Source organism: Peromyscus maniculatus, chromosome 10 (genome assembly GCF_049852395.1).
Source record: "Peromyscus maniculatus bairdii isolate BWxNUB_F1_BW_parent chromosome 10, HU_Pman_BW_mat_3.1, whole genome shotgun sequence".
NCBI classification, from domain to species: Eukaryota; Metazoa; Chordata; class Mammalia; order Rodentia; family Cricetidae; genus Peromyscus; species Peromyscus maniculatus.
The window spans coordinates 22,154,664-22,181,100 of NC_134861.1; the positions used below are offsets into that span (position 1 = coordinate 22,154,664).

The 26,437-nt window shown below is 49.9% G+C and overlaps 1 protein-coding gene across 1 annotated transcript in view; it reads left to right on the forward strand.

The window, feature by feature from the left end:
- Spred2 (sprouty related EVH1 domain containing 2) overlaps window positions 1-22,437 on the forward strand; it is a 107,524-nt gene extending 85,087 nt beyond the window's left edge. Inside the window, exons 3-6 of the mRNA XM_006974824.4 lie at window positions 466-634; window positions 4,142-4,206; window positions 16,788-16,925; window positions 19,267-22,437. Of these exons, the coding sequence (XP_006974886.1) occupies window positions 466-634; window positions 4,142-4,206; window positions 16,788-16,925; window positions 19,267-19,935 (1,041 nt within the window). The 3' untranslated portion in view covers window positions 19,936-22,437. The remainder of the gene's footprint in view (window positions 1-465; window positions 635-4,141; window positions 4,207-16,787; window positions 16,926-19,266) is intronic.
- The last annotated feature ends 4,000 nt before the right edge of the window (window positions 22,438-26,437 follow it).

The window sequence follows — 26,437 nt, forward strand, 5'->3', positions numbered from 1 at the left end:
GACCTGGTGACTCACGGCCTAGAGGGACAGAGAAGCAGGCGGCAAAGATAACCAGACGTTTTGAGCCAGAGCAAATGAACAGACAAGTGTGGGCATTCCTGGATAGATATGAAGAAGTTGGGAGAGACTAAGTCATGTTCAGCTTGTTGAGTTCACGGACACAGGGAGACACCCGTGGGGACCAGGAGGGGAGGCAAAAGACAACAGAAGCCCCCATTGGGAGCAGGAGGAAGAGGAGCATGTGCAGGAAGACAGCCAGGACAGTGGAACTTAGCAGAACCCGAGTGCAGGGACCAGAGAAGGTGGTTGGTCAGCAGGAATCAACTCTTTCCCCCAGTGGAGAGGCACACAGCAGGGGCCGGTGTCCTTTGCTTAGTTACCATCCACGGTGGTTCTCAGTGAGGCTTACAGCGGACACCACCATGGCTGTCCCACACGTAACCAGCCTGTGTTTGAACCCTGTAGGTGGTATTGGAGTGCTACGTCAGAAAGGACTTGGTCTACACCAAAGCCAACCCGACGTTTCATCATTGGAAGGTCGACGATAGGAAGTTTGGTCTTACCTTCCAGAGCCCTGCGGACGCACGAGCCTTTGACAGGGGCGTGAGAAAAGCCATTGAGGACCTGATAGAAGGTACTGGATTTGTCACTGCACCCTTAGAGGGACTGTGGGATGTCCCAGGTTCTTTTTCATTCCCACGGTTGGCCAGCTTACATCCGTGGCGTGTTTATAGCAGGGTTTGGGACCATTGGAAGATCGTGAGATGTCGGAACTTTCAGGACACCCCAGGCAAACAGTTGGAGTCAGCTAAGGGGAAAGGCGAGGGTTCGGAGTGCGTGGCCCAGCTGGCTGAGCGTGTGCTGGGAAACCAGCCGGCAGCTCTGGCTTTCCGTGTGGGTGTGGGGCTCACCCCTTCACCGGTGCTGACCACCGCAAGGGATGTGCCTGCTCCGGAGATGGTTTGCTGTGTGACGTGGGTCGCTGGTGTGTAGCACAAAGGGATCCATTGGAAGAACGTAAGCTGGAGAGGTGGCTTAGCCTTTAAAGGCTGTGGCTCCTCTTGCAGAGGATCCAGGTTAGGTTTCCAGCACTCCCTCCCAGCACCTAAAAGTTGGCTAATGACCACCAGTAACCCAAGTTCCAAGGAAGCCCCCACAGGCACTTACACACATGTGGTACACAGACTTACATGCAAAACACCCGTACATGTAGTTTGTTGTTTGTTTTTTAAATTTTAAAAGAAACTAAACCAAGTGGTGGCGCACACCTTTAACCCCAGTACTTGGGAGGCAGAGGCAGGTAGATCTCTGAGTTCAAGGCCAGCCTGGTCTACAGAGTTTCAGGACAGCCAGGGCTGTTACACAGGGAAACCTGTCTTGGGGGGCTGGGGGGGACGATAGAAAAGAAAAAAGAAACTAAGCCAAATACTTCATTTGAAACCTAGGTTAACAGGCTAGAACTCCACAGCAAGAATAAATTACTTCTCTTGTGTGCAAATGCACATAAACAGTCAGATTCCTTTTTTCCTTTGGGTTTTATTTTTAAGAACAACAGGATTCTTACACTATTTCAAGTTAATATTAAAAATTTTTAAATGTGTGAAGTGCTAGTTATTATAGCACTCACCTTTAATCCCTGCACTCAGGAGGCACAGACAGGAAGATCTTTGTGAGTTTGAGGCCAGTCTAGTCTCCATAGCAAGTTCCCACCGATAGCCAGGAGCCAGGACTCTGTAGAGAGACCCTGTCTGAAAAGCAAAAAGAGAAGCGTGAAGTGGGGCTCCCAGAAGACCTAGCGGTCAGAGCACTTGATGTGCGGCCTCACGACCTTCCCTGGAGCCCGCAGAGGGGGACTGGAGGGTGGGACCTCATCCCTGGAGCCCGCAGAGGGGGAGTGGAGGGACCTCATCCCTGGAGCCCGCAGAGGGGGAGTGGAGGGACCTCATCCCTGGAGCCCGCAGAGGGGGAGGGACGGGACCTCATCCCTGGAGCCCGCAGAGGGGGAGGGAAGGGACCTCATCCCTGGAGCCCGCAGAGGGGGAGTGGAGGGTGGGACCTCATCCCTGGAGCCCGCAGAGGGGGAGTGGAGGGTGGGACCTCATCCCTGGAGCCCGCAGAGGGGGAGGGTGGGACCTCATCCCTGGAGCCCGCAGAGGGGGAGGGAAGGGACCTCATCCCTGGAGCCCGCAGAGGGGGAGGGACGGGACCTCATCCCTGGAGCCCGCAGGGGGGGGGGGGGGGACCCATCCCTGGAACCTGCAGAGGGGAAAAGAAGGGACTCCATCCCTGGAACCTGCAGGGGGGGAGGGAACCCTCCCTGGAACCTGCAGTCGGGGCAGGAGGGACTCCCATAACTGACTGTCTGACCTCCACATGCAGTCTCTGTGCTCTAGGCATGCCTGCACATACTCACATACATGCTAATAATAAATAGAGCAAAAGTTAAGAAAAGTCAAAGTAGAAGGTGCTTTTTTTTTATTATTTAAAGAAAGTGCTTTGAAATATATTTACAGTTATCAATGGCCTCCAGATATTACTAGTAGTAATGAATTGTTTTATACAGGAGAAATACTTTAAGAAAGAGAGCATTTTATTACTGAGTTTATGACAGTGACTAGAAGGTAGTGAAATGGGGCTGGAGAGATGGCTCGGTGGTTTAGGGCACTGGTTGCCCTCCACTGGTATCAGGGTTTGATTCCCAGCACCCACATTATTTCAGGGGATCCTCATCTGGCCTCCCAGGACACCAAATGCACAGTTAGTACGCAACCATGTAGACAAAACACTCCGTAGACATAAAAAAATAAAAAGTTTTAGGAAAAGAAGATAGTGAACCGCTGACGTCATGACGTGGTAATTCAGCCCGTTTTTAACTGTTAGGGACCGTGCAGAGACAGCACAGTGGGTCTGCTGCAGATCGAAAGGACCCTCGCTGCCCTGTGTGCAGGAGGTGCCCCACGACCGGCCTGGAAAGGCCTTAGGCCACAAACATTCAGACTCTCCACTTCTGCACAATTCAGTTACAGATCAGTATTTAAGGTACTGGGACCCTGAGGCATGGTAACACCAAAGTCAGGATTCCCACCAAGCCTCGGTACTGGAGTTTGATTCCTGGGACCCACATGGTGGAAGGAAATGACCAGTTTCCACAAGTTGTCCTCTTACCAAGGAATGCTGTGGTGTTCTTGTTCTCTCTCTCTCTCTCTCTCTCTCTCTCTCTCTCTCTCTCTCTCTCTCTCTCTCTGTGTGTGTGTGTGTGTCTCTGTCTCTGTCTCTCTCTCTCTCTCTCACACACACACACACACACACACACACACACACACACACATTTTATGTGTTTTTATAAACACTGTTTCTCTTTAGGTGCATCTATTGAATTGACCTCCACATTCCTGGCTCCTGTTGGTGGGAGAGCTGGGGATTAGGTTGGGGGGGGGGGCTGCACTCATGTGCAGACTGGATAAAGAGGTGAACAAGAAAGTTGAACTTGAACCACCAAATCATTTCATGATGGGATTAGCTGGATTTCTAGCAGAAAACTTAATTTTGCCCTGGAAAAAGCAAAGCCCGAGTTGTTGGGACTCTTAGCATCTGCTCACAACACAGCTCCCGTAATGTGGCCAGGGAGTGCAGGGGGGGATTAGGACTTCCTCAACAGGAAGTGAAAGAAGATCAGGGAAATGGAAGCCCAGCTTCTCTGAGGCTGGGTAGGTCTAATTGAGACATCTTTGCTGTTTCCCCTACTCTGCTGAGACCCTGAGGTCACCGAGAGCCTGGACCTGATTCAAACCTTTCAGAGGAGTAGGCAGGCTCTCTTCACCTCCTCCATGGCCCCCTCCAGTGCAAAAGATAACATCTGGGGACAGTAGTTCAGTGGTGAGTGCCTCTGATGTACACGAGGTCCTAGGTCGGTCCCTAGTACTGTCAAAATAAAGAAAGGAAGAAAGACAAAATACGCTTTCAAAGGCTGGGGGTGTGACTTGGGTAGATGTGACCCACTTAGCAGGCACAAAGTCCTGGGTTCAGTCCTCAGCACTCAAGGAAAACAGAACAACAACCGGCCACCACACTTCACACTTTTAGATGATTGAGGTCAGTCATCCACAACTTGACTGATTTAATTACATTCTTGTCTCCTTAGGTTCGACAACCTCATCTTCCACTATTCATAACGAAGCCGAGCTTGGCGATGATGACGTTTTTACGGTAAGTTTCCTTTGTCCTTTACTCCCCATAGTAGATGAGTATCGGAGAAGTTGCCCGTTCAGGACAATGTGGCATTGAAGTTGCCTTGCGGCTGCTGTTAGAGAAGACTCAGTCCTCCCAGTGTTTCACGTTCTGGTCTTGACCTCCTTGCTCAGACTTGCAGTGATGCGGCCCACACTCCCACACCATCAAAGTTCAGCTCCTAAGAGCTACAGGCACATTCAGGGGTCAGCTGCTCTGGTTTGCCCAGGACAGTCCCAGGCAGACCAGGACCGTGGGCCCTCCTCCTCACAATCTTCTGCGAACACACTGGTGCCAAAGGAATAAGGCCACCACCACCACCCCCCACTCCCCACCCTCCCCTACCCCCCACTCTCGTCCACCATGCTTGGAGTCGTGGTGAGTGGATGTCAAGCGGCATTTGAAGCTGAGCACCTTGACCCACAATGGAAAAGGGCATTATTGTGACCCAGCAGGCATATACACGTCAGTGGACGCCTAAAAGCTAACCTTCATACTGTACTTTGGTTTTGTCTGATTCCGTTCCTGTTTTTTTGTTTTTTAATGGAAAACGTAAAGAATTGTCATGGCGACTGTTTGTATACAGCACCCAGACTCGGTAGACTTGCTAGTTATGTTCCTGTGACTCCCCTAAAGTGTCCTAACAAACGAGACTTGAGGAAGACAGGGTTCTTCTGGCTCACGGTGCGTGGTTGTTACAGGCCATCGTGGCCGGGGTAGTCATTACAGCAGGAGCTTGAGACAGCAGATCACGCTGTATCTGCAACCAACCATGAATGCCGCTGCTCCCTAGACATCGCTGTCATCCTGTTACTCAGTGTGAGTGCAGGACCCCAGCCAGGAAATGGCGCTGCCCACACTCGGGTGGATCTCCCCTTTCTCATTAGCTTCATCAGGATAAAGCTTCACAGGCACAGCCAGAGGATAACCGAGTCTAAGTACTAGTAGGTACAGTTAGTCTCTGATTAGAGCCTGTCAGGTTGACAGTCAATACTTTTACCTTTGTATTTATTGTTATTGTGTTTGTGTCTGCGTATGACGTGGCGGGGGGCGTGTGTGCCATGGTGTTCTACGTGGTATCTGTTCTCTCCCACGACCTTTACGTGGGCTCTGAGGGATCAAACCTGGGTCTCCAGGCTTGCATGGCAAGCACTTCTGGAAGACAGTTGTCTCACGGGCCAACAATGAGTTGTCCATAAGAGTGCCAGTGTGTCTTAATACACATACAGAGAGAGAGTTTTGTTTTTTTTGTTTTTTTTTTTTTTAACTAATCCAGTTCAGTGTAAATTCCTCTAATTTTCTTCTTTATTGCTTGGTTGATTTTTGTGTATATATGCTTGTGTGTATGTGTGCCCATGCATGTACACTACTTGTAATTGGTGCCCGTGGATGCCAGGAAGGGGGATCCTATCACCTGGAGCTGTAGTTAAAGCGGTTGTGAGCCACCCAGCGTGGATGCTGGGACCCACACTCACTTCCTCTGGAAGAGCAGCAAGTGCTCTTACCCACTGACCCATCCCACCAGCCCATCTCTTAATGTCTTTAGCATGCATCCCCATAAAGAGCAATCACAGAGGACTTTTAGGGTGGCTGATCTGTTCTGATGCTCTGATAGTAGACACATGTCATTGTACAGCTGTCCCAACCCATAGGATCTGTAACCAAAACATAGGGAAAGCTGAGAGTCCGGATCATTTGTGGGTTGTAGTTGGGTTTTTGTTTTGTTTTGAAAAAGGATTTCACTGGGTAGCCCTGACTGACCTGGAAGTTGCTTTGTAGACTAGGCTAGCCTTGAACTCACAGATTCGTCTGTCTCTGCCTCCCTAGTGCTGAGATTAATTGAGGGCACCAGCACACCTGGGCAGTTCATTGATTTTTAACAAATACATAGTATGGTGGGCGGGCAGCATTGCTAATAGGAGAGCTGCATGGTTTGAGGCAAAGAATGTACAGGGAATCTCAGTACCTTTAGCTCAGTTTTGTTTGTAAACCTAAAATAAAATAGGAAATAAAGTTGAATGAAGGGATTTAACTATAACGAGGCCTCTTCTACATAAAGCACTAAAATTTCAGAACGTTGTCTAATATCTCCTTAATAATTACCAGTTGCCCCCAAGGCTGCCTTTTGTAAGCTGTTGTTTATTTGTTTCAGTCTCACATTTTAAAACATGGGGAGTAATTGATTAAATTCGTTTCTCTGCACTTACGATTTGTGGCCATTGGTGTGAAAGACACTGCTTTGGGACTATCCAGGTGTGTAAGCCAAGGCACCAACAGTCACAGAACCAATGGTAGGGCTTGCAGAAATGAGTGTGACCCACAGGAAGCCTGAGAACGGGCAGACGGCAGACGGTGGAAGGTGGTCCCGTCTGCATGTAAGGCAGGGGTCAGGGGTCGGAAAACACTTCACTGGGAGGGGTGCCTTCCCTGGCTTCTGCACAGCATTTTGGAAAGGGATCTAGTCTAGGGAGCTCTGGGGCGAAGCCTGCCGGAGGAGCGGAGTCTGTGGGGTGTCGTGGTCCGGACGTCACAGAAACTCCGTGTAGTGGGACCGTCAGGAATGACGCAGTCGGTCTTCCTTGGAGCGGCTGGTAGACTGGCCGAACAGGCAGATCCTCTCAGCAGTTGGCATGTGCTCACATCTGTGCTTTTGTCACGTTTGGGGAGACAGACAACAGCAGGGAGGTTAAAGGTGGCTTCCTGTGAGCCGGAGCAGAATCGTAATTCGCAGCTGCTTCCCAGCTACCTGCCAGAAGTGATTTATAGACCGGGGAGGCGGGGTGAGAAGGGACCGGGTGATGGAAACCTGAATCCTCTCGGTTTGGTTTCGTCCCGTCCCGTAAGCCTCCCTCTGGGAACGGCTGACACTGGGTTAAAGGTGCCCTCGACAGACTGCATTCCGTGTAGACCTGGCATAGAGGGTCACTTGCCTGTTTACAAACACGGGCCTATTTATAACAGAACCTCCCTTCCCCAGGAAAGGCCCATATTAATTCCCAGGCTGTTGGCTGTGGGAAAATGGGGGGCGGGGGGGGGCAGACATGCCACATTCCTGTTCATTGACCAGTGCACTGTAGCTAGACATTCTGTCCCAAGGCAGTAAAGGAGTGTGAGCCAAGGAAGCGGGCGGCCACTTCACAGCCTGAGCCCCACACTTCCCAAGTGGGTAAAATGCTCTCAAGCTGGGTTCGGAAGACAAATGTTTAGGACTTGGAATTCCTGTCAGAAAGGGTGTGAACGCTGCTGAGCGCCCCCCTCTTCTGGTTCTTGAGAATTACAGCTGTTTTCAGAGGTTACCGCTTGCATTCGGAGCCCTCAGAGTTGTGACCGGAGATGTCAGGCGTGTGCGTTTTCTGTCTCTGCCGTTGGAGCCAGAGGTTTCCCTAGTTCTCGGGATTCCTTGGGATTTGGGGGACACGGGGTGCTTGAGAGCCACCCGCACATGGCTGAACTTCGCCCTGGGGACACCGAGGGTTCACATGTGGCAGCTTAGTCCCCAGTGTGACGGTGTTGGTAGTTGGTGGAGTCTTTCAGAAACGGGGCCTGCGAGGAGGAGGGGTTAGGTCCCCGAGGACGCTCCCCCCAGAGGAGAGTAACGCCGTTCTGTGGAGTGCTCCTGTGACCTTGTGGGCTCACAGAGCAGTGGCTGCCGCTGCCCTGACACTTTTCAAACGGTCACAGTGGTCCCTTGGAATCAGCTTGTCCTAGTCACTTCTCCAAATGAGAAACGGCACTGTCTTCCTGTGGGAAGGTCACTGTCTACATTCTTGTCATCTGCCAACGTTGTTGTCCGCTCTCCCTGTCCCCCACTCCTCCCAAGCCTGTCCCCTCCATTTCGTTACCCAAACCTGTGTCTGTCCACGTCTCTCCTGTCAGGGGCCCCACCAGAAATTCTTAAATAGCTACTGCTCTGTATGAGTTTTTGTTATTTATTCTAATTCTTGGGTTGTTTTTTACTGTGGTGGGGGGTGTGGTGTGGTGTGTTGTTTGAGACAAGGTCTCACTCAGCGAAACTATACAGATGTGTTAGCCAAGGTGCCCGTGATCACAGTAGCAGTTGATTGAATCCATAAATGTAGAACCTGTGCCTGTGCCTTCAGGGGGTCCACTGTGTGGCCCCTGTTTTAGTTTGGGTTTTATTGCTGTGAAGAGACACCATGACCAGGTCAATTCTTATACAGGAAAACATTTAATTGGGGCTGGCTTCTAGGTTCAAAGGTTTAGTCCACAGTCAGCATGGTGGGAAGCATGGCAGTGTGCAGGCCGACATGGCAGTGAAGAAGCCAGTTCTGTGTCTGGATTGGCGGGCAGCAGGAAAAGAGGTAACACTGGACCTGGCTTGAGCATCTGAAACCCCAACAAGGCCAAACCTCCCAATGGTGCCAATCGCTGTGGGCCTATGGGGACCATTTTCATTCACACCACCACAGCCACCAAATAAATAATAGCACATTAAAAGTAGATGAGTGAGCCCAGTATGGTGGCGCACGCCTTTAATCCCAGTACTCAGGAGGCAGAGGCAGTCAGATCTCGAGTTTGAGGCCAGCCTGGTCTACAGAGCAAGTTTCAGGACAGCCAGGGCTACACAAAGAAACCCTGTCTGGGGGTGGGGATGGATAGATAAGTGATAGGCACTAACTCAGAGATGTGTAGAGCTCTAGGCATGCCTCTGCCTCAGCCAGATCTTGATTGCAGAGGATGGTGAATTCATCTGCTCTAGCCACCTTGTTTCTGGGAAATAAAGTAATTGTGTATGATTTTACAGATAGGAGGATCCGGGGTTCAGATGGGTAGTTTACATAAGGCCACACAGCTGGTTCATGGTGGACGAGCAACCAGTACTAACTAGCAACCCCCTCCAGTCGCTAGTGCTGTTCTCTTCCTTGATTGAATAATTAAGTTTATTTTGTTATTGTTGTTGTTACTGTTTTGTTTGAGATAAGGTTTCTCTTTGTAGGGCTGGCTATCAATATGTACACCTGGCTAGCCTTGAACTCCTCCTGCCTCTGCCTCCTGAGTGCTAAGATTAAAAACATGAGCTACCGCTGGGCGGTGGTGGCGCACGCCTTTAATCCCAGCACTCGGGAGGCAGAGCCAGGTGGATCTCTGTGAGTTCGAGGCCAGCCTGGACTACCAAGTGAGCTCCAGGAAAGGCGCAAAGCTACGCAGAGAAACCCTGTCTCGAAAAACAAAAAAAAAAAAAAAAAAAAAAAACATGAGCTACCACGCCAGGCCCTGGTTTTCTGAGACATGGTCTCACATAGCCAGGAACCTCAGGCTGGGTACCTTGAGCTGCTGTGTCGCTGAGGATGGCCCTGAACTCTGCTGGTCTTTTTCCCTCCGTCTGTCAAATACTGGGATCACAGGCGTGCACTGCCACAGGCAGCAGCCACTCCATCTTTTATTTTATTTTATTTTTATTTTTTTATCTTTTAAAGATTTATTTATTATGTATACAGCATGTATGACTGCAGGCCAGAAGAGGGCACCAGATCTGATTATGGATGGTTGTGAGCCACCATGTGGTTGCTGGGAATTGAACTCAGGACCTCTGGAAGAGCAGTCAGTGCTCTTAACCTCTGAGCCATCTCTCCAGCCCTCCATCTTTTAAATAACCACCAAATCCAAGAGTCGTGTTTGAACATTGTCTTGGACTCTAGTTATTTAGAAAGAGATAAGCATTGGTCAGTGAATCCTCGTATCCTGGTCCTGTGGTGGGCTCAAGATCTGCTACAGTGAATGTTATACCCTTGAAATCCGAAAACCGTTACCGAAGGCTGGACCACAGGGAGGCCTACCACACCGTGTTCCTCGTGGTCCTCTAGGGGAACACAGCTAATGGGGTGAATATCAATCATAAATTTATTAGATTGGTTTACACACTGTGGGCTGGGTAGCCCGACAGGGGCTACCCACCACTCCTTGCCGAGAACTGGGTAGCTGCACATCTTACCGTAGTCCCAGTCTGGTGCTTGAGGTCTGGAGGATGCTCAGAGGCCTGCTGGTCCTCAGTTTACATTAGAGGTCAGAGAAGCTGGATTCCGATGCGTGGCAGCAGCTGCAACAGGATGAATGTACTGGAGAGCAAGAAGCAAAGGCAACAGCAAGCAGAGCGATGGATGCTGGCACATCCGCGTCTCCCCTGCGTGCTTAGAAGGGCACCCACAGTGGACTGGTCTTCCCTGAACCGAGAGGTCCCGTGGCTGTGTGAGGCGTCGGCACCAGAGACCAGCAGGAGCGAACGAACAGTGTGTGTGCGCTTTGATGTTCCCTGGGCCCTTAGGTTTCTCCCTTCACACGGGAAATATGACCCTTTGTTTTTCCCCAGCAGACTCCACTTCTGTCCATGTTTTCCCCAGACTGGAAAACAGTCCACCCTCAGGCCCTGTGCTTGAACCTGTAACATCCTGGTTTTTGCTAGCAGGTTATGACTTGCTGGCCGTTCACCACAGCTGCCCCTTAGGATTTCTTGGCCCCTCCCACTCACCCCCGGAATTACAGCTTTGTTTTGTCCTGGTTGGGCTTTTGAGTATTTGTAAATGGTGCTGCTTTTCAGTCTTGATCCAGTAAACTTCTTGAATTTTGTAATCATCAGTTTGCAGAAGCAAAATACAGAACCCTGAAGATAAAACAAGTTGAGCCTATGTGGTGGATGGAGTAGATTTATTAGGTGTTTTTCTAGTAAGTTTTCTAGTAAGTTGCTGGTTTTTTTTCTGTTTTGTTTTTGTTTTCTGTTTTTAATTTTGGCCTTTTTGTAACTTAAATTTTATTCTAAGGTTTTATTTTTGTTTTGTGTTATTTGTTTGTTTTCAAAACAGAGTTTCTCTATGTAGCCCTGGCTGTCCCGGAACTTGCTCTGTAGACAAAGCTGGCCTCAAACTCAGAGATCCACCTGCCTCTGCCTCCCAAGTGCTGGGATTAAGGGCATATGCCACCACCGCCCAGCCTAAAGTTTTATTTTTATATTGTGTGTGTGACACTAACAAGTTATATCAAATATTAGTAAGACAGATATAATGAAAGAACAATAGACTGTCCATGCAGGTGCGGGGTGGGGCGAGTGGATTGGAAAGAGAAACCATACATAGGTGATTCATGTGAGCTGAAGGACTGTGGAATCACAGCAGCAGATCCTGAGAAGTTAGGTGGTGACACCCAGTGTCTTCCAGTGGAGGATCTAGAAGGCTGTGAGGAAAGGAAATGGGTAGGAGCTTTTATTAGTTACCTTGGTTGGGTTGTCCTATCATAGCAGCAGGGAAGTAACTAATACAGAAGCTGATAGACGGACCTGACCGTGCTGTTTTGGAGGAATGTGGAAGACTTTGAGACTTTGAATGCTATAAGTAAAGCATAATGGACTTTGCTTTGCTCCATCTCAGCAGGAGCTTGGAAGACAGCGGTGCTTAGAGCTGTGTGGACTGTGGAGGCCCAGCTCGAGAGTTTCAGAGGGGGAAATACGAGCCGCTAAGGTGATGCGGTGGTTTAAATCGGAATGGCCCTGTAGACTCATGTGTTTGAGTGCTTGGCCCATAGGAAGAGGCACTGCTCGGGGGTGTGGCCTTGTTGGAGGAAGTGTGTCACTGTGGGGGTGGGCTATGGAGTTCCATATGCTTAAGCTGAGCCTAGTATGGCAGTCTCCTGCTCCCTGTGCATCCAGATGCAGAACGCTCAGCTCCTTCTCCAGCACCACGTCTGCCTGCAGGCTGCCATGTTTCCCGCCATGATGATAATGGACTACACTTCTAAACTGTAAGCCAGCCTCAATGAAATGTTTTCCTTTATAACAGTTGCCATGGTCATGGTGTCTCTTCACAGAAATAGAAAGCCAAATTAAGACAGCTGGAGACGATTCCTGGGATATTTTGGCAAAGAATGTAGCTGCTTTATGCCATTGTCTGAAGAACTTGCCTGAGGCTAGAGTTAAAAAGGCAGTGGACTAATTTCTTTGGCAAAAGAGATTTCAAGAAAGCCTAATACTGACTCTGTCACTTGGTCACTCGTAATCACTCTTACGGAGGTCTACAATTAAAAACGATCAAATGGGCAGAAAGAAATGCAGAAATACACTTGGGGAAAAGACCAGGGCTGGTGCTGAAAGAAACGAGATAGGTAGAGGCCCGATGTGCAGTGGAGCAAAGGGAAGGTGCTTCTCATTTGTGAAAGGAAAGAGCCAAAGAAATTCTGTTCCTGAATAGCAACAAAGGGGAGGCGGATGTAAATCAGGGTCGGGGTTCTATCCCCGGCGGGCGGCTGAACTTGACAGTGTCATCCATGTGGTCCTGGCTTTAGAATCCTGCAGGGTATGCAGGAGTAAAGGGTCTGTGGTTAAGGAGAGCCACCAAGGCCAGGCAGTGTGGTAGCAGGGTGGTCCCTGCGAAGGCCCTGAGAGGCCATTGTGTAAAGCCATGAAAACACAGCCGGACTCGAACTGGAGACCCCAAGATGTTAGCAATGCCGGAGCCGAGCTCACACAGGGTAGAGCTAGCCCGAGAGAGACACGTGTGTTGTGGGCAGCAGAGCTAGAAGACAGAGCCATGTAAGGCTGAACATAGAGCTACAGAAGTTTGAGTCTATCCTGCCGGATTGGGGTCTTGTTTGGTCCAGTGCTCCCTCTCCGTTCCCTAACTCCTCCCTTTTGGAATGGTGATGTATTCTGTGCCATTGTATGTTGGAAGTGTGTGATTTGCTTTTGATGTTACAGTTAAGAGGTTGCCTTGATTGGAAGAGATTTGAACTTTGGACTTCATTGTTATTGTTTTGTTTTGAGATGGTGCCTCTCTACATAAGCCCTGGCTGTCCTGGAACTCGCTCTGTAGACCAGGCTGGCCTCGAACTCACAGAGATCTGCCTGCCCCTGCCTCCCAAGTGCTGTTGTTGGAAGCATGTGCCACCATGCCCGGCTTGAAATTCGGACTTTTAAACAATGTTGAGACCAAAAGACTGGGGACTTTGAAGTTGGACTAAATGCATTTTATGTTATGATATGGCCATGAGTCTATGGGGGGCAGGAAGTGGAATGGGCAAGTTGGAATAGGAAATCCCCTGTAAGTCTTGAGCTTTTGAACACTTGGTCCCCAGGTGGTGGGAAGTTTGTGAAATCTGAGGAGGCGTGTGTGGCATTGCTGAGGAAGTGTGTCGGGGTGGGGGTGGGGTTGGGGGCGGGCTTTCAGGTCTCAGGAGCCACTCAGTCTCTGGGTTCTGCTTTCAGTTTGGGATGTGAGCGCTAAGCTGTTCTTGTTTTTTTATAAGTTACCTTGGTCCCTGTGTTTTATCACAGCCATGGAAGGACAACTAATATAGACATTTTAAGCCTTGTTTCATTTTTAAAATAACTTGGAGGATTTTAGCCCCATTTTACAAATGTAAAAATTGGAGTTAAGAAGTCAGCTTGGGCCGGGCGGTGGTGGCGCACGCCTTTAATCCCAGCACTCGGGAGGCAGAGCCAGGCGGATCTCTGTGAGTTCGAGGCCAGCCTGGGCTACCAAGTGAGTTCCAGGAAAAGGCGCAAAGCTACCCAGAGAAACCCTGTCTCGAAAAACCAAAAAAAAAAAAAAAAGAAGTCAGCTTGACTAAGAGGTCAACTTCTACCTACTAATGCGCAGAGAATCACTGAAATCCAGCCTACCTGAGCCAAAAAAAACGAAACCCACTACTGTCAGCATCATAGTCCACTGTGGTTCAGTGCCCAGGGCTGTGCTTCCCGCATTGAGGAGTGTAGCCTGAAGTTCCTCCGGTCCTGTCCAGCCCGAGGTCCGGATGAGTCTCTCCACCCGAGGTCCCGCAGCTGCTTATAAAATAATCATTCAGAGGTTTACGGGTCCAGAGGAGTCTGCCGTGCCCAGTCCCAGCCTTCCGGGTACAGCCGGTGGCACTGGTGAGGTGGCTCTAACGCCAACGCTGCCTCTGCTCGCCTACTGGGAGGCCTGTTGGAGAAGCCGCCTCTCCTAAGAGTCCGGGTCCCAGGCCCAGAGTAATTAAGAGAGAACTTCACTTTTGTTCACTTTGGTTCTCGAGTGCGGAGCCCCGAAGTTCGTCTGGTGAAACCTCTCCCAGAGCAAAGGCAGACTAAAAACAGCCTCGGCGGTCAGGTCTTGGAGTTGAAGTTGGCAGAGTCACCGGAATACTTCAGGGTCTTGCTGGCTTGCGTGTGTGTGTGTGTGTGTGTGTGTGTGTGTGTGTGTGTGTGTGTGTGTGTGTGTGTGTGTGTGTGTGCATGCGCGCGCGCCTTGTGTGACACCCTGCCCTCTGGAAACCACAAGATAATGGGTGAACCTCTTCCCAGCTACATGTCTCTGTCATACATATCGGCACTTGGCAAGATTTGTCTGCTAGCACAGACCTGAAATACATTCTGACCTTCCCCACCTCTCTCTTGCATTCCTTGTATTCTAGTCCCCATTCTGTTTCTGTGATAAATGCCGTGACCGAAAGCCGTTTACACAGTGGAAAGATTTATTTGGCTCACATTTCCTCATCACGGTCCATCGTTGGGGGAAATCAGGGAAGGAGTGTACAAGCAAGAATTTGGAGCAGAAACCACGAAGGCTCACAGGCTCACCTGCCCAGGGAACAGTGTCACCCACAGTGGGCTGGGTGCTCCCATATCAGTTAACAGTCGCCCCCATTCATGGCCACAGGCCAGTCCAGTCTGGACAGTCCCTCAGTCGAGACTCCTTTTTCAGGTGACTGGACTCTAAAGTTGACAGTTAACGCTAACTGGGACACTCAACACTTGTCAACCTGACACAGGAACATGTCACTTTAAACCGTAGCCTTGTCTCAAGAGCTTGTGTTAATATCACAATATAAATATACTCCAGCTTTACAAACAAACCCAGTCTCTTAACTCTGGGACCCTGTAAAACTAAAAATAAGTTTCATATTTATTCCAAAAGGGAAGAACCAGGCCATAAAAATGATTAGATCAAAACAAAAACAAAACCCAGCAGTGACCGTCAGAAATCCCGTAGCTCGATGTCTGGCATCTGGAACTCCCTCATTGTGTAGCTTTCTGCCTCTAGCAGGCTTAGGGGGTCCCACTTGTCCAGCCCCGCCATCGGCAGCAAGCACAGCTTGTCCCGGAGTTGAAGCTGGCTCCGCTAACACCTGCTGCTCTCCTGGTGTCCGTCTCTGGTATCCCGGGGTCTCCATCACAGCTGAGGCTGCACTTTTACCAGTGGCCCCTCTGATGATTGCCCGCCGTACCAAGCTTCAGCTACTCTCCATGACAACCTCACACCTTCAAAACCAGTTCTACCTGGACAGTGCTTGCAGACTATTTGCCAAGTCCTACTGCACATGCAAAGTGTAGCCTGTCTCCCATGGGCCAGCTCTGTGTTCTCACTGTGAAGAGATTCCACTTCTTCTGCAAGAGATCACTAAGTGATCGCTGGTGCTGATCTCTCATTAATGTGTATCTCTTATTAATTAGGAAAGCTTGGCCGATAGCTTAGGCTTGTTCCTCACTAGCTCTTAAAACTTAACGCATTTATATTAATCTACATTCTATTACATGGTGTTACCTCTCTTCCGTCTTGCACCTCCTGTTTCCTTTCCATGTCCCCTGGCGTCCCCACACACCTAGATTCCTTTTTCTACTTCCCTCTCCTTGGAAAGCCTGCCTGTACCTCCTGCCTGGCCATTGGCCATTCAGCTCTTTATTAAGCCAACCACAGCACTCTATCTTCACACGGTGAACAAATACCCTACAACAAGGGGTAGAGTCAGAAGTTCAAGCCACCCTGGGTTTGTTTGTGTGTATCTAAAAACAAAGAAGAATCCACTGGGATTAGAGACGCCTTAAAGGTTAAAAGCGTCATTAACTGCTTGTAATGCCCAGCTCAGGTGCCTCCAACTCCCTATAAGCTCTGCGGGTCCAGTGCCCCCTTCTGGCCTCCAGGGGCACCTCTACTCACATGCACATTATTAAAAATGAAATAAGTGAGATGTGGTAGCACGCACCTTTTTATGTTTCTATTTTTAAATTACTTTGTGTATATGTGCATATACCTGCTTGTTTCATGTGTACCACATCCATAGAAGTGCCCGTGGAGGCCAGAAGAGGACATCAGGTCCCTAGAATTGGAGTCACAGGCAGTGGAGCTGTCCCAACGCACACTTTTAATCCAACGCTGGGGAGGCAGAGTCAGGCCTGGGCTGTATGATGAGTTCCAGGCAGGCCAGGGCTATATAACCAGACCCCGTCCAAAAAAAAAAAAAAAAAATCATTAAAAATAAACAGGGATTGGAAGGTCCAGGAAGAACAGGTGGTGTTTGGATAGTGCATGGTAGAGCTTGTGTGTTTTGTCGTTGTTTACTTATTTGTGAGCGTGAGTTCATGCTCGTGTGTACTTGTGTGTGCCATGGCAAATGAGGAAGACAGAGGACAGCTTTTGGAAGTCACTTCTCTCGTGCCACAGGTACTAGGAGGTGAGGTCAGGTGGTCAAGACTTGCACAGCAACGCGTTCTCACCCCCTGAGCCTGAGCATCGGGCACGCCCTGCTGGTTCTTGGTTTTGTTTTCTCTTTAAATGAACTCTTCATGGCTTCTCTCCAAACAGACAGCTACAGACAGTTCTTCTAATTCCTCTCAGAAGAGGGAGCAGCATACGAGGACAATCTCCTCCCCCACATCGTGTGAGCACCGGAGGATTTACACCCTTGACCCATACCCCATGGACCATTACCACCCCGACCAGGTGAGCAGGGGACTTCATCCCTCTGGAGACATAAGGACAGCTGTGTATGGCCTTCTCCCCCCGCCCCAGGCCCAGCCACTTTCCCCACAGCCATGGTGGAGGTGTTCTGGTGGTCCCAGCTCAGCCTCCCACGGCCCCTTGCCTCACCCCTGTGTATGCTCTGCCTGCTTTTATCCAATCACTCCGTGAGGCAGGGCGTTGGCATCCCTAGTTTACAGATGAGAATGTGGTAGAGCTGTGGAGTGCCCGGGGGAAGGAGGTCCAGGCGCACAGTCCTTGCACGGGGCGCCGGGCCTCCCTGTTCCTCTATCCAGAGGGCCTCGTGGCTGTGAAAGCCCAGGGCCCCAGTCCAGGAATGCTGCACCCTTGGCTTGCATCCCTTCCATGCGGGCTGCAGGCCCAGTCTTGCTCAAGGGGATGCATGTAACTGCAGTCTGAATTCAGTCATTCAACAAATATTTACTGAGTAGCTGTTTGTGGAACAGGTTCCCAAATCATGGGGAATAGACTAGTGCCTCTGTAGATTATGTGGCCTCTTGGCTGACTTGAGAAGCAGCAAGTACTGGGCAGGGTTTGTTGCTGTTCTAAGATGGTTTTACTGTGTGCTTCCTCATATTGTGACACTAAAATGTTCATTTTTGAGCTGGGCATGGTGGCATACACCTGTAATCCTAAATTTGGGAGGGTGAGGTAGGCCAGCCTGGGCTACATGGTGAGTTCCAGGCTAATCTGGGCAAAAGTGAGAGCTGTCTTAAACAAACAGAAAAACTCAACAACAAAATACTTGATTTTAAACCAGGCCTGCAATCCCCACGCTTGGCAGCTTGTTGCTATGTGACACAAACACCTTAAAGGGGGGGGGGGGCAGCGTCCAAGGGCCCTCACAGCCCATCCTCGTGGTGGATAAAGTCACGGCAGCAGAAGGCTTGTGCCCAGCTCACGCTCGCCTTTTTATATAGTCCAGGATTCCAGCCCAGCGAATCTCTCTTCCCACAGTGGGTGTGTCTTCCTATCTCAATTACCTTAATCAAGATAATCCCCCAGCTGGGTGGTGGTGACACACACCTTTAACCCCAGCACTGGCGGGGGTTGGGGGGTGGGGTCCAGGGATCAGATCTCCGTGAGTTCGAAGCCAGTCTGGTCTGCAGAGTGAGTTTTCTAGGACAGCCAGCGCTGTTAGACAGAGAAACCCTGTCCTGAAAAACCAAAAGAAAAAGAAAGAAAAAAAGAAGATAATCCCCTACAAGGCTGTCTTCCTAATGATGCGTCAAGTTGACCAGTGGATTAACCATCAAGGATGCTTGTAGGATTAAGATCAGCATCTGGAAGCTTCTTATCTTTCTCACATTTGTACATCTATCTTTTCAATGAGATTATAGTTACAACAGGACTAGGGGACCTTGTGTACTCGCTTTTTTTTCCTCCCCGGGAGTGGTGGCTCACACCTTCAATCCTAGCACCCAGGAGGCTGAGGCAGAAGCAGACAGATCTCTGTGAGTTCCAGGACATCCAGGCTTGACAGTGAGACCCTGTCTCTAAATAAATACACAGCTGGTATTTGTACCGATGAGTGCATACTATATAAAAACTGTACAGAACTGCAGTACCCTGTTAGAGGTTGGCTCAGCACAGCGCGACCTGAGTGCAGCAGACCCGAGGCACGCAGAAGGTGGAGATTGCAAGTGAGGCAGGACCTGTTTTTGCTCTTCATGTGAGAATGCTGGACTTGCCCAACTGCACTACTTTTTTTGTTTGTTTGTTTGTTTGTTTTCCAGACGGGTTTCTCTGTGTAGCTTTGGAGCCTGTCCTGTTTTGTAGATCAGGCTGGCCTTGAACTCACAGAGATCTGCCTGCCTCTGCCTGGGATTGAAGGCATGTGGGCATACTCCCTTTTGAGGCAGGGGTCTTCCTTAGCCCAGGGTAGCAGAGAAAGACATTGAATGTACTAATCTGCCTCCATCTCCCAACTGTTGGGGTTCCAGGCGAGGGCTCGGCGCCCGGGCTATAGGATGCAGGGGACTGATTGACTTCAGGACTTCCTACTTGCTTGGCAAGAATTCACCATCTGAGTTCAACCTGCTCTTAAGATGGGCAGACCTTCCAACGAAACCGGCAAAACTGCTAAACTGGGCTCGCATAATTGAGGCTCACAATGTGAAAAGCATCTGGGAGTGACAAGCTGTCCAGAAAAGATTGTCAGCTCTTCCTACAAGTCTTTGAAGGAAGAGCCGGCAGATCTTTTCTTCGGCGAATCTTTGAAGGAAGGGCCAGCAGATCTTTTCTTTGGCAGCTGTCCATGGAGTCCTGGGGCTGTAACAGTATCTGGTTTTTCCCTGGACAGCGGATGCCGCGGTCCTACCCCCAGGTCACCTTCCCAGAGGATGACGAGGAAATCGTACGCATTAACCCGCGGGAGAAGATCTGGATGACCAGCGGCTATGAGGATTACCGGCACGCTCCAGTGCGCAGCAAATACCTGGATACCGCGGAGGACGGGGACTCCTACGTGCGCTTCGCCAAGGGCGAGGTCCCCAAGCACGACTATAATTACCCTTATGTAGACTCCTCAGACTTCGGCTTCGGCGAGGATCCTAAAAGCCATGGTAGCAGTGTGATCAAGACGCAGCCAGCCAGGGGCAAGTCCCGACGGCGCAAGGAGGACGGCGAGCGCTCGCGGTGCGTGTATTGCAGGGACATGTTCAACCACGAGGAGAACCGTAGGGGCCACTGCCAGGATGCGCCGGATGCTGTGAGAACTTGTATAAGGCGCGTGAGCTGTATGTGGTGCGCGGACAGTATGCTCTACCACTGCATGTCGGACCCCGAGGGAGACTACACGGACCCTTGCTCGTGCGACACCAGCGACGAGAAATTTTGCCTCCGGTGGTTGGCGCTCGTTGCCTTGTCCTTCTTGGCCCCCTGTATGTGCTGTTACCTTCCCCTTCGGGCCTGTTACCACTGTGGAGTGATGTGCAGGTGCTGCGGCGGGAAGCACAAAGCCGCCGTGTGACTCAGTTTCCCACTTGACCCCTCTTCCACCCACAGCCACGGGGAACTTGTCTCTTGCATTACCCCTCCCCGTCCCCCCTCCCCCGTCTTCTCCCAGGCTCCCTGGTCCCTTGCGACATCATTCCAAACCCTGGTAAGCTGCCACCCTGTGTCAGCCCGTACCCGTACTCTCGCAGTGTTTTGAAGAAAGGAGCCTTCTGCGTAGACGCGTGTATTTTACCAGCCTGTGGTCATGCTGTCTCAACCACGTGTTCATCTCCTGTCCCTCCCTCCTCCCCACCCCTTCCCAGTCCTAAGGAATCTGCAGTAGAAGCTTTTAGATCCGGAGGGGTTTAGAGTTGATTTTTTTTCCCCCCACGAGTACCGGAGACTATTTTTCTCCGAGTGGGCCTTGCCTGTCACCGACAAGCACGGGTTCCTCGGAGATGTGACCTAATGGTGAAACCCTAAGTATTGTAACGTGCAGCGTGTTGTTGTCTCTCGAGGAGGTGGGCTGGATGAACAATGTTACCACAGAACAATAGGGCTTTAACTCCTAAAGCCAGACTTCCCTCCTCGGCTGCAGTTTCTGTCTTCAGCTCATCTTCGTCTCCCCCCCCCCTCCCCACCTGTGGAATTCATTCGCTGATGCAAAGCAGTTACCTTTAAAATGACTTGAATTGAGCCTTAACTTCAGATTAACGTGTGAAAATCAGGAAAAACTCCTCAAATTGCATTGCATCCTCTCGGACCAGGGTTAGAAAGGGGATTTTGGGTTTTTATGAGCCTGCCCAGTTTACCCCTACAATAGGACTTTTTTTTTAGAATTGTGTTGCCACTTCTAAAATCCTAGCAATATTAGAATTGTGAAGTAAATTTCACTCATTATTTTGCAAACCAAGTGGACCTATTCAAACGCAAACCAGTGTTTTGGGAGCAAGTTCCAGTTGAGAAACACTAAAAATTGTGAATAAAACTGTAGCTGTTTCCCGCCCCCCTGAAACTATTTTATATCATTCAGGGGGAATTTTAAATACCATAAATTAGTGGTGGCTTGCATTTTGTTTAGGCTTATGTTTCCGTTTTAATTTAGGGCTCAATTCATTTATACTTAGGAAAAAACAAGGCCATATATAAAAACCCTTCCAATGCCTAAGTGTCTTTTCTCTCTCAACTCCGCACCCACACTTGCCACTTGGGGTGCACAGAAAAGGGTAGATCACCAACCGGCTCTGCCTGTGGCTGAGCCACATCAAAGGCTTCTGATTTGCTAGAGGAGGAAAAAGAACACTTTTTAAAATGTGTTGTTTGCAAGGACTAGCCAAATCTTGAAGGAGAAAAGTGGAAGTGGTTACCTGTACCTAGCATAGTACAATCAGAACTCCACGGGGACCGTAGGGGCCATGCTTGTCACCGCTGGCTGTTCTTCCCACCGAGACCTTTCCGTGGTAATTCCCAGCGGAAGGCAGGCTCAGCCCCTTCTCCTCCTTCCCCTTCCCCTATTGCACACAGGACATCAGTCTTCAAGGAAAAGGACTTTTTTCCAGTGTGTCGGCCATACTGGGAAAATGCTAGCCATGCTTACCTTAGTGGCCAAGTTTTCTGCTCGCCGTGACAGCCTGCCATGTTTCTTCAGACAGATCATCAGTGTAGATAATGAGTGAGTTGGTAGACGGTCTCCTTTGTTAGGATGACTGCGAGGGGGCTGTCTCTTGTAGAAAAGGTGCAGAGAGCTACCATCGTTGTCGAAGGGGGGGTCTCCGTGCCAGGAGACCATCCGGACTGCCTCCAGCCAGCCTCCAGTGCTGTGGAGAGACTGCCTGTCCCCGGCCCGAGGGACTTTCTCCAAGTCGCCTCTCTACAAAGCACAACACTAATCTCCGTCTCCTCAGACCTCAGTTCAAGTGCCCCTATTTATTTTGGTGAGAACCCGCGTCCCGATTGCTTCCTGTTCCTGCCTTGGCTCTGCCCCTGCCCCTCTCCTTTCCGCCCTTCTTAAGAGTTCTGCTAGTCAGTCTTACTCCGCACATCGTTTTTGGTTTGTGAAGGCAGCGGTTAAGGGCACAAAGACAGCCATGAGGACATTTATGTAAATACGTTTAATTGCCACACTGCGGCTGAACAGTGTCTAGTATTTTCCCAGTCAGCTTTGCCGTGCTGACGTCAATCATTTGAGAGAAATTATTCAGATTTTATTTTTATATCCGTGGTAACAAAACTTAGCCAAAAGATTCCCTGTTCTGAAGTTTCCCTAACTCCCCAAGCTATTTGCTCACATTAACAAATTAAAGTGCCTGAGCATAATTCATTCACCTGTATACTAAAACCCCTGTTGTATTGATTTTTTTATAATAAGCCTTTTTACCTCTGTAAAAAATATATATATAAATATATATATATATATACAAGTGTATGATGTACATTTTAGTTCTTAACTTTTTTTATGGTTTCTAATATGTATGACCAACGTAGCCATTGCTTTAAGATGTACCGTGTAAATATAAACACAACCTATCAGACCGTTGGCTGTGGGTGTTTTGTCTGACTGGGGTCCTCACGAAGGATGGGAGGGGGTCATGGATCTGTTTTTATGAGGTTCCTCCCCACAAGCACGCCTCAGAGAGGCTCTCCTTTCTCTGAGCTGTTTTCCACTGTCCCTGCTGAAGCCCAGGCAGAGGGAAGGGGGGTGGGAGACAGTTCTCGACAATGGTCCCAGGGCTGGTCCCAGGGCGTCTCTCCGGCCCACTTTCCAAATGGATCTTTTGGATGCCACAAAGCTACAAGGCGGTCCCCAGGAGAAGATAAAATAGCTCTTTTGAGGGTTACAGAAGAAAAGAGGCTTCTCTATAGAATGGTAAAGAGGTGTACAGACCACCCCCACCCCCCGCCACTCCATTCTTTTTCTAATGTTCCCAAGAAAGGGGGTGCTAAAGGGTTAGGAAACGGGAGGGTCTCCATGCCCCAGCCACCCCCGGTGAGCCGGCGTGGGGGAGACATTGTAAGGCCTCTCTTGACCTTCTTTGTCCCAGTGTTCGACAGCCAAGAAACCAAAGTGAGAATGGAAACTAAGGTGACTCCATAGTCTCACGGCAGGGCCTGGCCAGGCTGCCTAGGGACAAACCCCAAGTTCTTAAAGGGCCTTGTCCCAAGCTTCTGGGTCCCTCCCTGCTTGGAAAGTGAACCGCGGAGTGACTAGGCCACCCTCCGAGACTGCCTCAGGAACGACACAGGAGTTCAGTACCAGGAACGAGGCTGGCTGTGAATCTCACCTTTAGCCTCCACAAAATGAAACATTCATGCTCACGCCACACGAAGAAGGAGGCCCACACATGTGATGTCGCCTGGTCACAGTAGTCTGCCGTCACCAGCCACTTGTCCTCAGGCAGATGACGACTCTTCTCAGTTTCTTCTAACATAACTGTTATAGTACCCAATCCAGTCCCTTGTTCTCCCCCCCCCACCCCCAAGGGAGACAAAACCCTACCAGAACTGGGGTTCTAATCTACAGAGCTGGCCTGTCAAGGAAGTGAAGCTGGAACAACCTTGTACCACAAAACATAGCACCTTAACTTTTTTTAAAGTTTCATATTTATGCTTGAAGTTTTATTTTTTTTTTTATTTTTACTTATGTATTGGTGTAAATATATGCAAGTGTCCCTGGAGACCAGAAGAGAGTATCGGATGCCCTGGAGCTGGAGTTACAAGTAGTTGTGAGCCACCCAGCCTGGGTGCCGGGAAACTGAACTCCACTCTATGGAAAGGCACTCAGCCACCTTTTTAACCCGTCATCATTTCTGCCCCTCCCACTTAGTTGAATTTATTCAGTGATGCAAAACACTTACCTTTAAAGTGACTGACAATGATTGAGCCTTAAACTTGAGACAATGCGTTGAGGCAAAGATGACAAAGAAAAAAAAACAACAAAACCCCACTCAGGTCAACAGCGCTTGCTGCTTTCACAGAGGACCCCGCTTCGGTTCCTAACACCCACCCACGTGAAAGATCACTCTTAAAAAAAAAAAAGATTTATGTATTATGTATACAGTGTTCTGTCTGTATGCCTGCAGGCCAGAAGAGGGCACCAGATTTCGTATTGGATGGTTGTGAGCCACCATGTGGTTGCTGGGAATTGAACTCAGGTCCTCTGGAAGAGCAGCCAGTGCTCTTAACCTCTGAGCCATCTCTCCAGCCCCCTTCTTACTCTGTCTTGGAAAAAAAAAAAGTCTGAGACAGGAGGATTGCTTTGAGTTCAATGTCGGCTTGTACTATATAGTGAGTTCAAGGCAACCTGAGCTCAAAGCCAGCCTTCCAGGAAGCCTACAGGAGAGATTTACATAGAACGGGAGTGCTGGCTAGCAGAGGCCTTCTCACAGTGGAGGTCTGTGAGTAGAGACACACCCAGTCCTCATCAACGAGTCACAAGATGCTCTGTACCCCTGCAAATCTCAGAGCAGGTCGCTATTTCCTGGGGCCATCTCCCTGACTGGTTTCCCCTTTCTGCTCCGTCCATTCCACGTGGAGGCTGAAGGAGTGGCTGTCCAAAGAAAACAAACCTCAACCTGCTTGTGGAAAACGGGCCAGGGGAGGTGAGACAGGGTGTGAACTCTGGCTTGACAACGGGTACTGTTACCCGTGCCCTCCATGGTGGTTCCGTAATGTGATCCACGGGAGGCAAATTACTTCCTTGGTTCCTTGTTTGTTCTGGGCCTTGAGGGAAGATCAGCCACTGGAAAAGGCCACTTGGCTTGCTTCAAGGCACCCAAGGCCGAAGCATGTGGCGGGCATTTTGTAAGTCCATCGACAGCTTACTCGGTCCTTCTTTTTCTAACTACAATTCTCAGTTTGGTTACCCTTCCAAATACCCGAACAGCCAGCTGCTGCCCATAGAGGTATACAGCTGCTGCCTGCAGAGGTTCACAGCTGGCTGGACTCTGGGCAGCCAGAATGTGCAACGTGGAAAAAGGCAGTGGCCTCTGTCTAAGCCGTTCTGTGGAGAGAGCTGGTCCCAGCTCAAAGGTACTTGCCCAGCTTCGAAGCCCTGTCTGCCAGAACTCAGGACATTTGTGTGGACTCTGGGGTGCTCTCCCCCAAGCCAGGCCTCTGCTCCTCTTCCATGATGTTCTTCCAGTGAGGTCGCCACTGCTCCCCCTCCCCCAGTGGTGGACATCTATCCCCAAAATTAGTCCATTTCCAGAGGGAAAAGCATGGGCTGTGAAGCTTTGTTAAGGGGTCCGGCGGGGCAGTTTGCTATTTGTCATGGAATGCAAGCAGGCTTATAAACGGACACCAGAGCTTGTGAAATCACCCTTGGCTACAGGCGTTTTTTTTACTGCAGGCCTTTTGGAATGAGATGGTGGCCTTTGTTTTCCTGTTTTGGGAGTTCTGGAGCTCAAACCTAGGGCCTTCTACATACTGAGCTCCCACAGCCCCACCCTAGCCCCCATGAGTTGAGGCCTAAACCAGATGCTTAAAACGAAGGGACCCGACCCTGCCACACAGTGTCTGGCCTCAGCGTGCTTTGCGCGACCTCTCAGTCTTGCATCTTTCCTGTCTTGCACTGCCAAGCTGTGCAGCCAACCTGGGGTGGAGCAGCCCTGTACCAGCCACCCCCAGACTGCGGCTTCTGTGTGCCAGCTCTGGGGAAACGCCTTCTGAGGCAACTGCTTTTGAGGCTCAAAGAACCTCTTCAGCTGACTCTTCCTTGAAGGAGACTTGGAGATGCACAGGATGGAACCTCCGAAGGGCGTGGTTTGCCTTCAAGACAGCCTCCTGTGGTCGCAGAGCAGAAGGCCAGGTTTCCCTGCCCTGGTGCTAATCTCTTTAATGGTTGAGTTGTCTTTAACCCTGCTCACCTTTCCTCCAGGAACAATGAGTGCTTTATGTCTGACTGTGGATGTGATGAGCTGAGTGATTTCCAAAGTGCTTTCTTCTCTTCAGCTCTCTGATCCAAAGTTACAGGAACTAATGACAGGGAGAGCCAAGTGCATGCAAACTGCAGTGGTGGGGGATGTAGCTCGAGGTAGGCCTCAGCTAGTGTGTCTAGGAAATGGGTACATTCCCCAGCACAAAACAGACAGAACTGTGGATGCCTCATACTGCTCCTCTGTGCCAGACAGGGTGGCACCCACCCTTAATTCCAGCACTTAGGAGGCAGAGGCAAGTGGATTTCTGTGAGTTTGGGGCCAGTCAGTTGGAGGTCTCACTACATAGAGTGAGACTTGTCTCAAAAAAAATTTTTTTCCAATGGCGGTGATGGCACACGCCTTTAATACTAGCATTTGAGAGGCAGAGGCAGGCAGGTCTCTGTGTGTTCGAGGCCAGCCTGGCTTACAGATCGAATTCCAAAACAGCCAGAGCTGTTACATAGAAAAACCCTGTCTCGGGACCAAAAAAAAATTCTTAATTTAAAAAAATTAGTAAAGTGAGTCTAATAATTCAAAGAAGACAGGCTGCCAGTGTATGCTGCCCTGGTAAAATTCAGACACTCAAACACATATCTGAGTTTGAAAAATATGCTTGGCAGT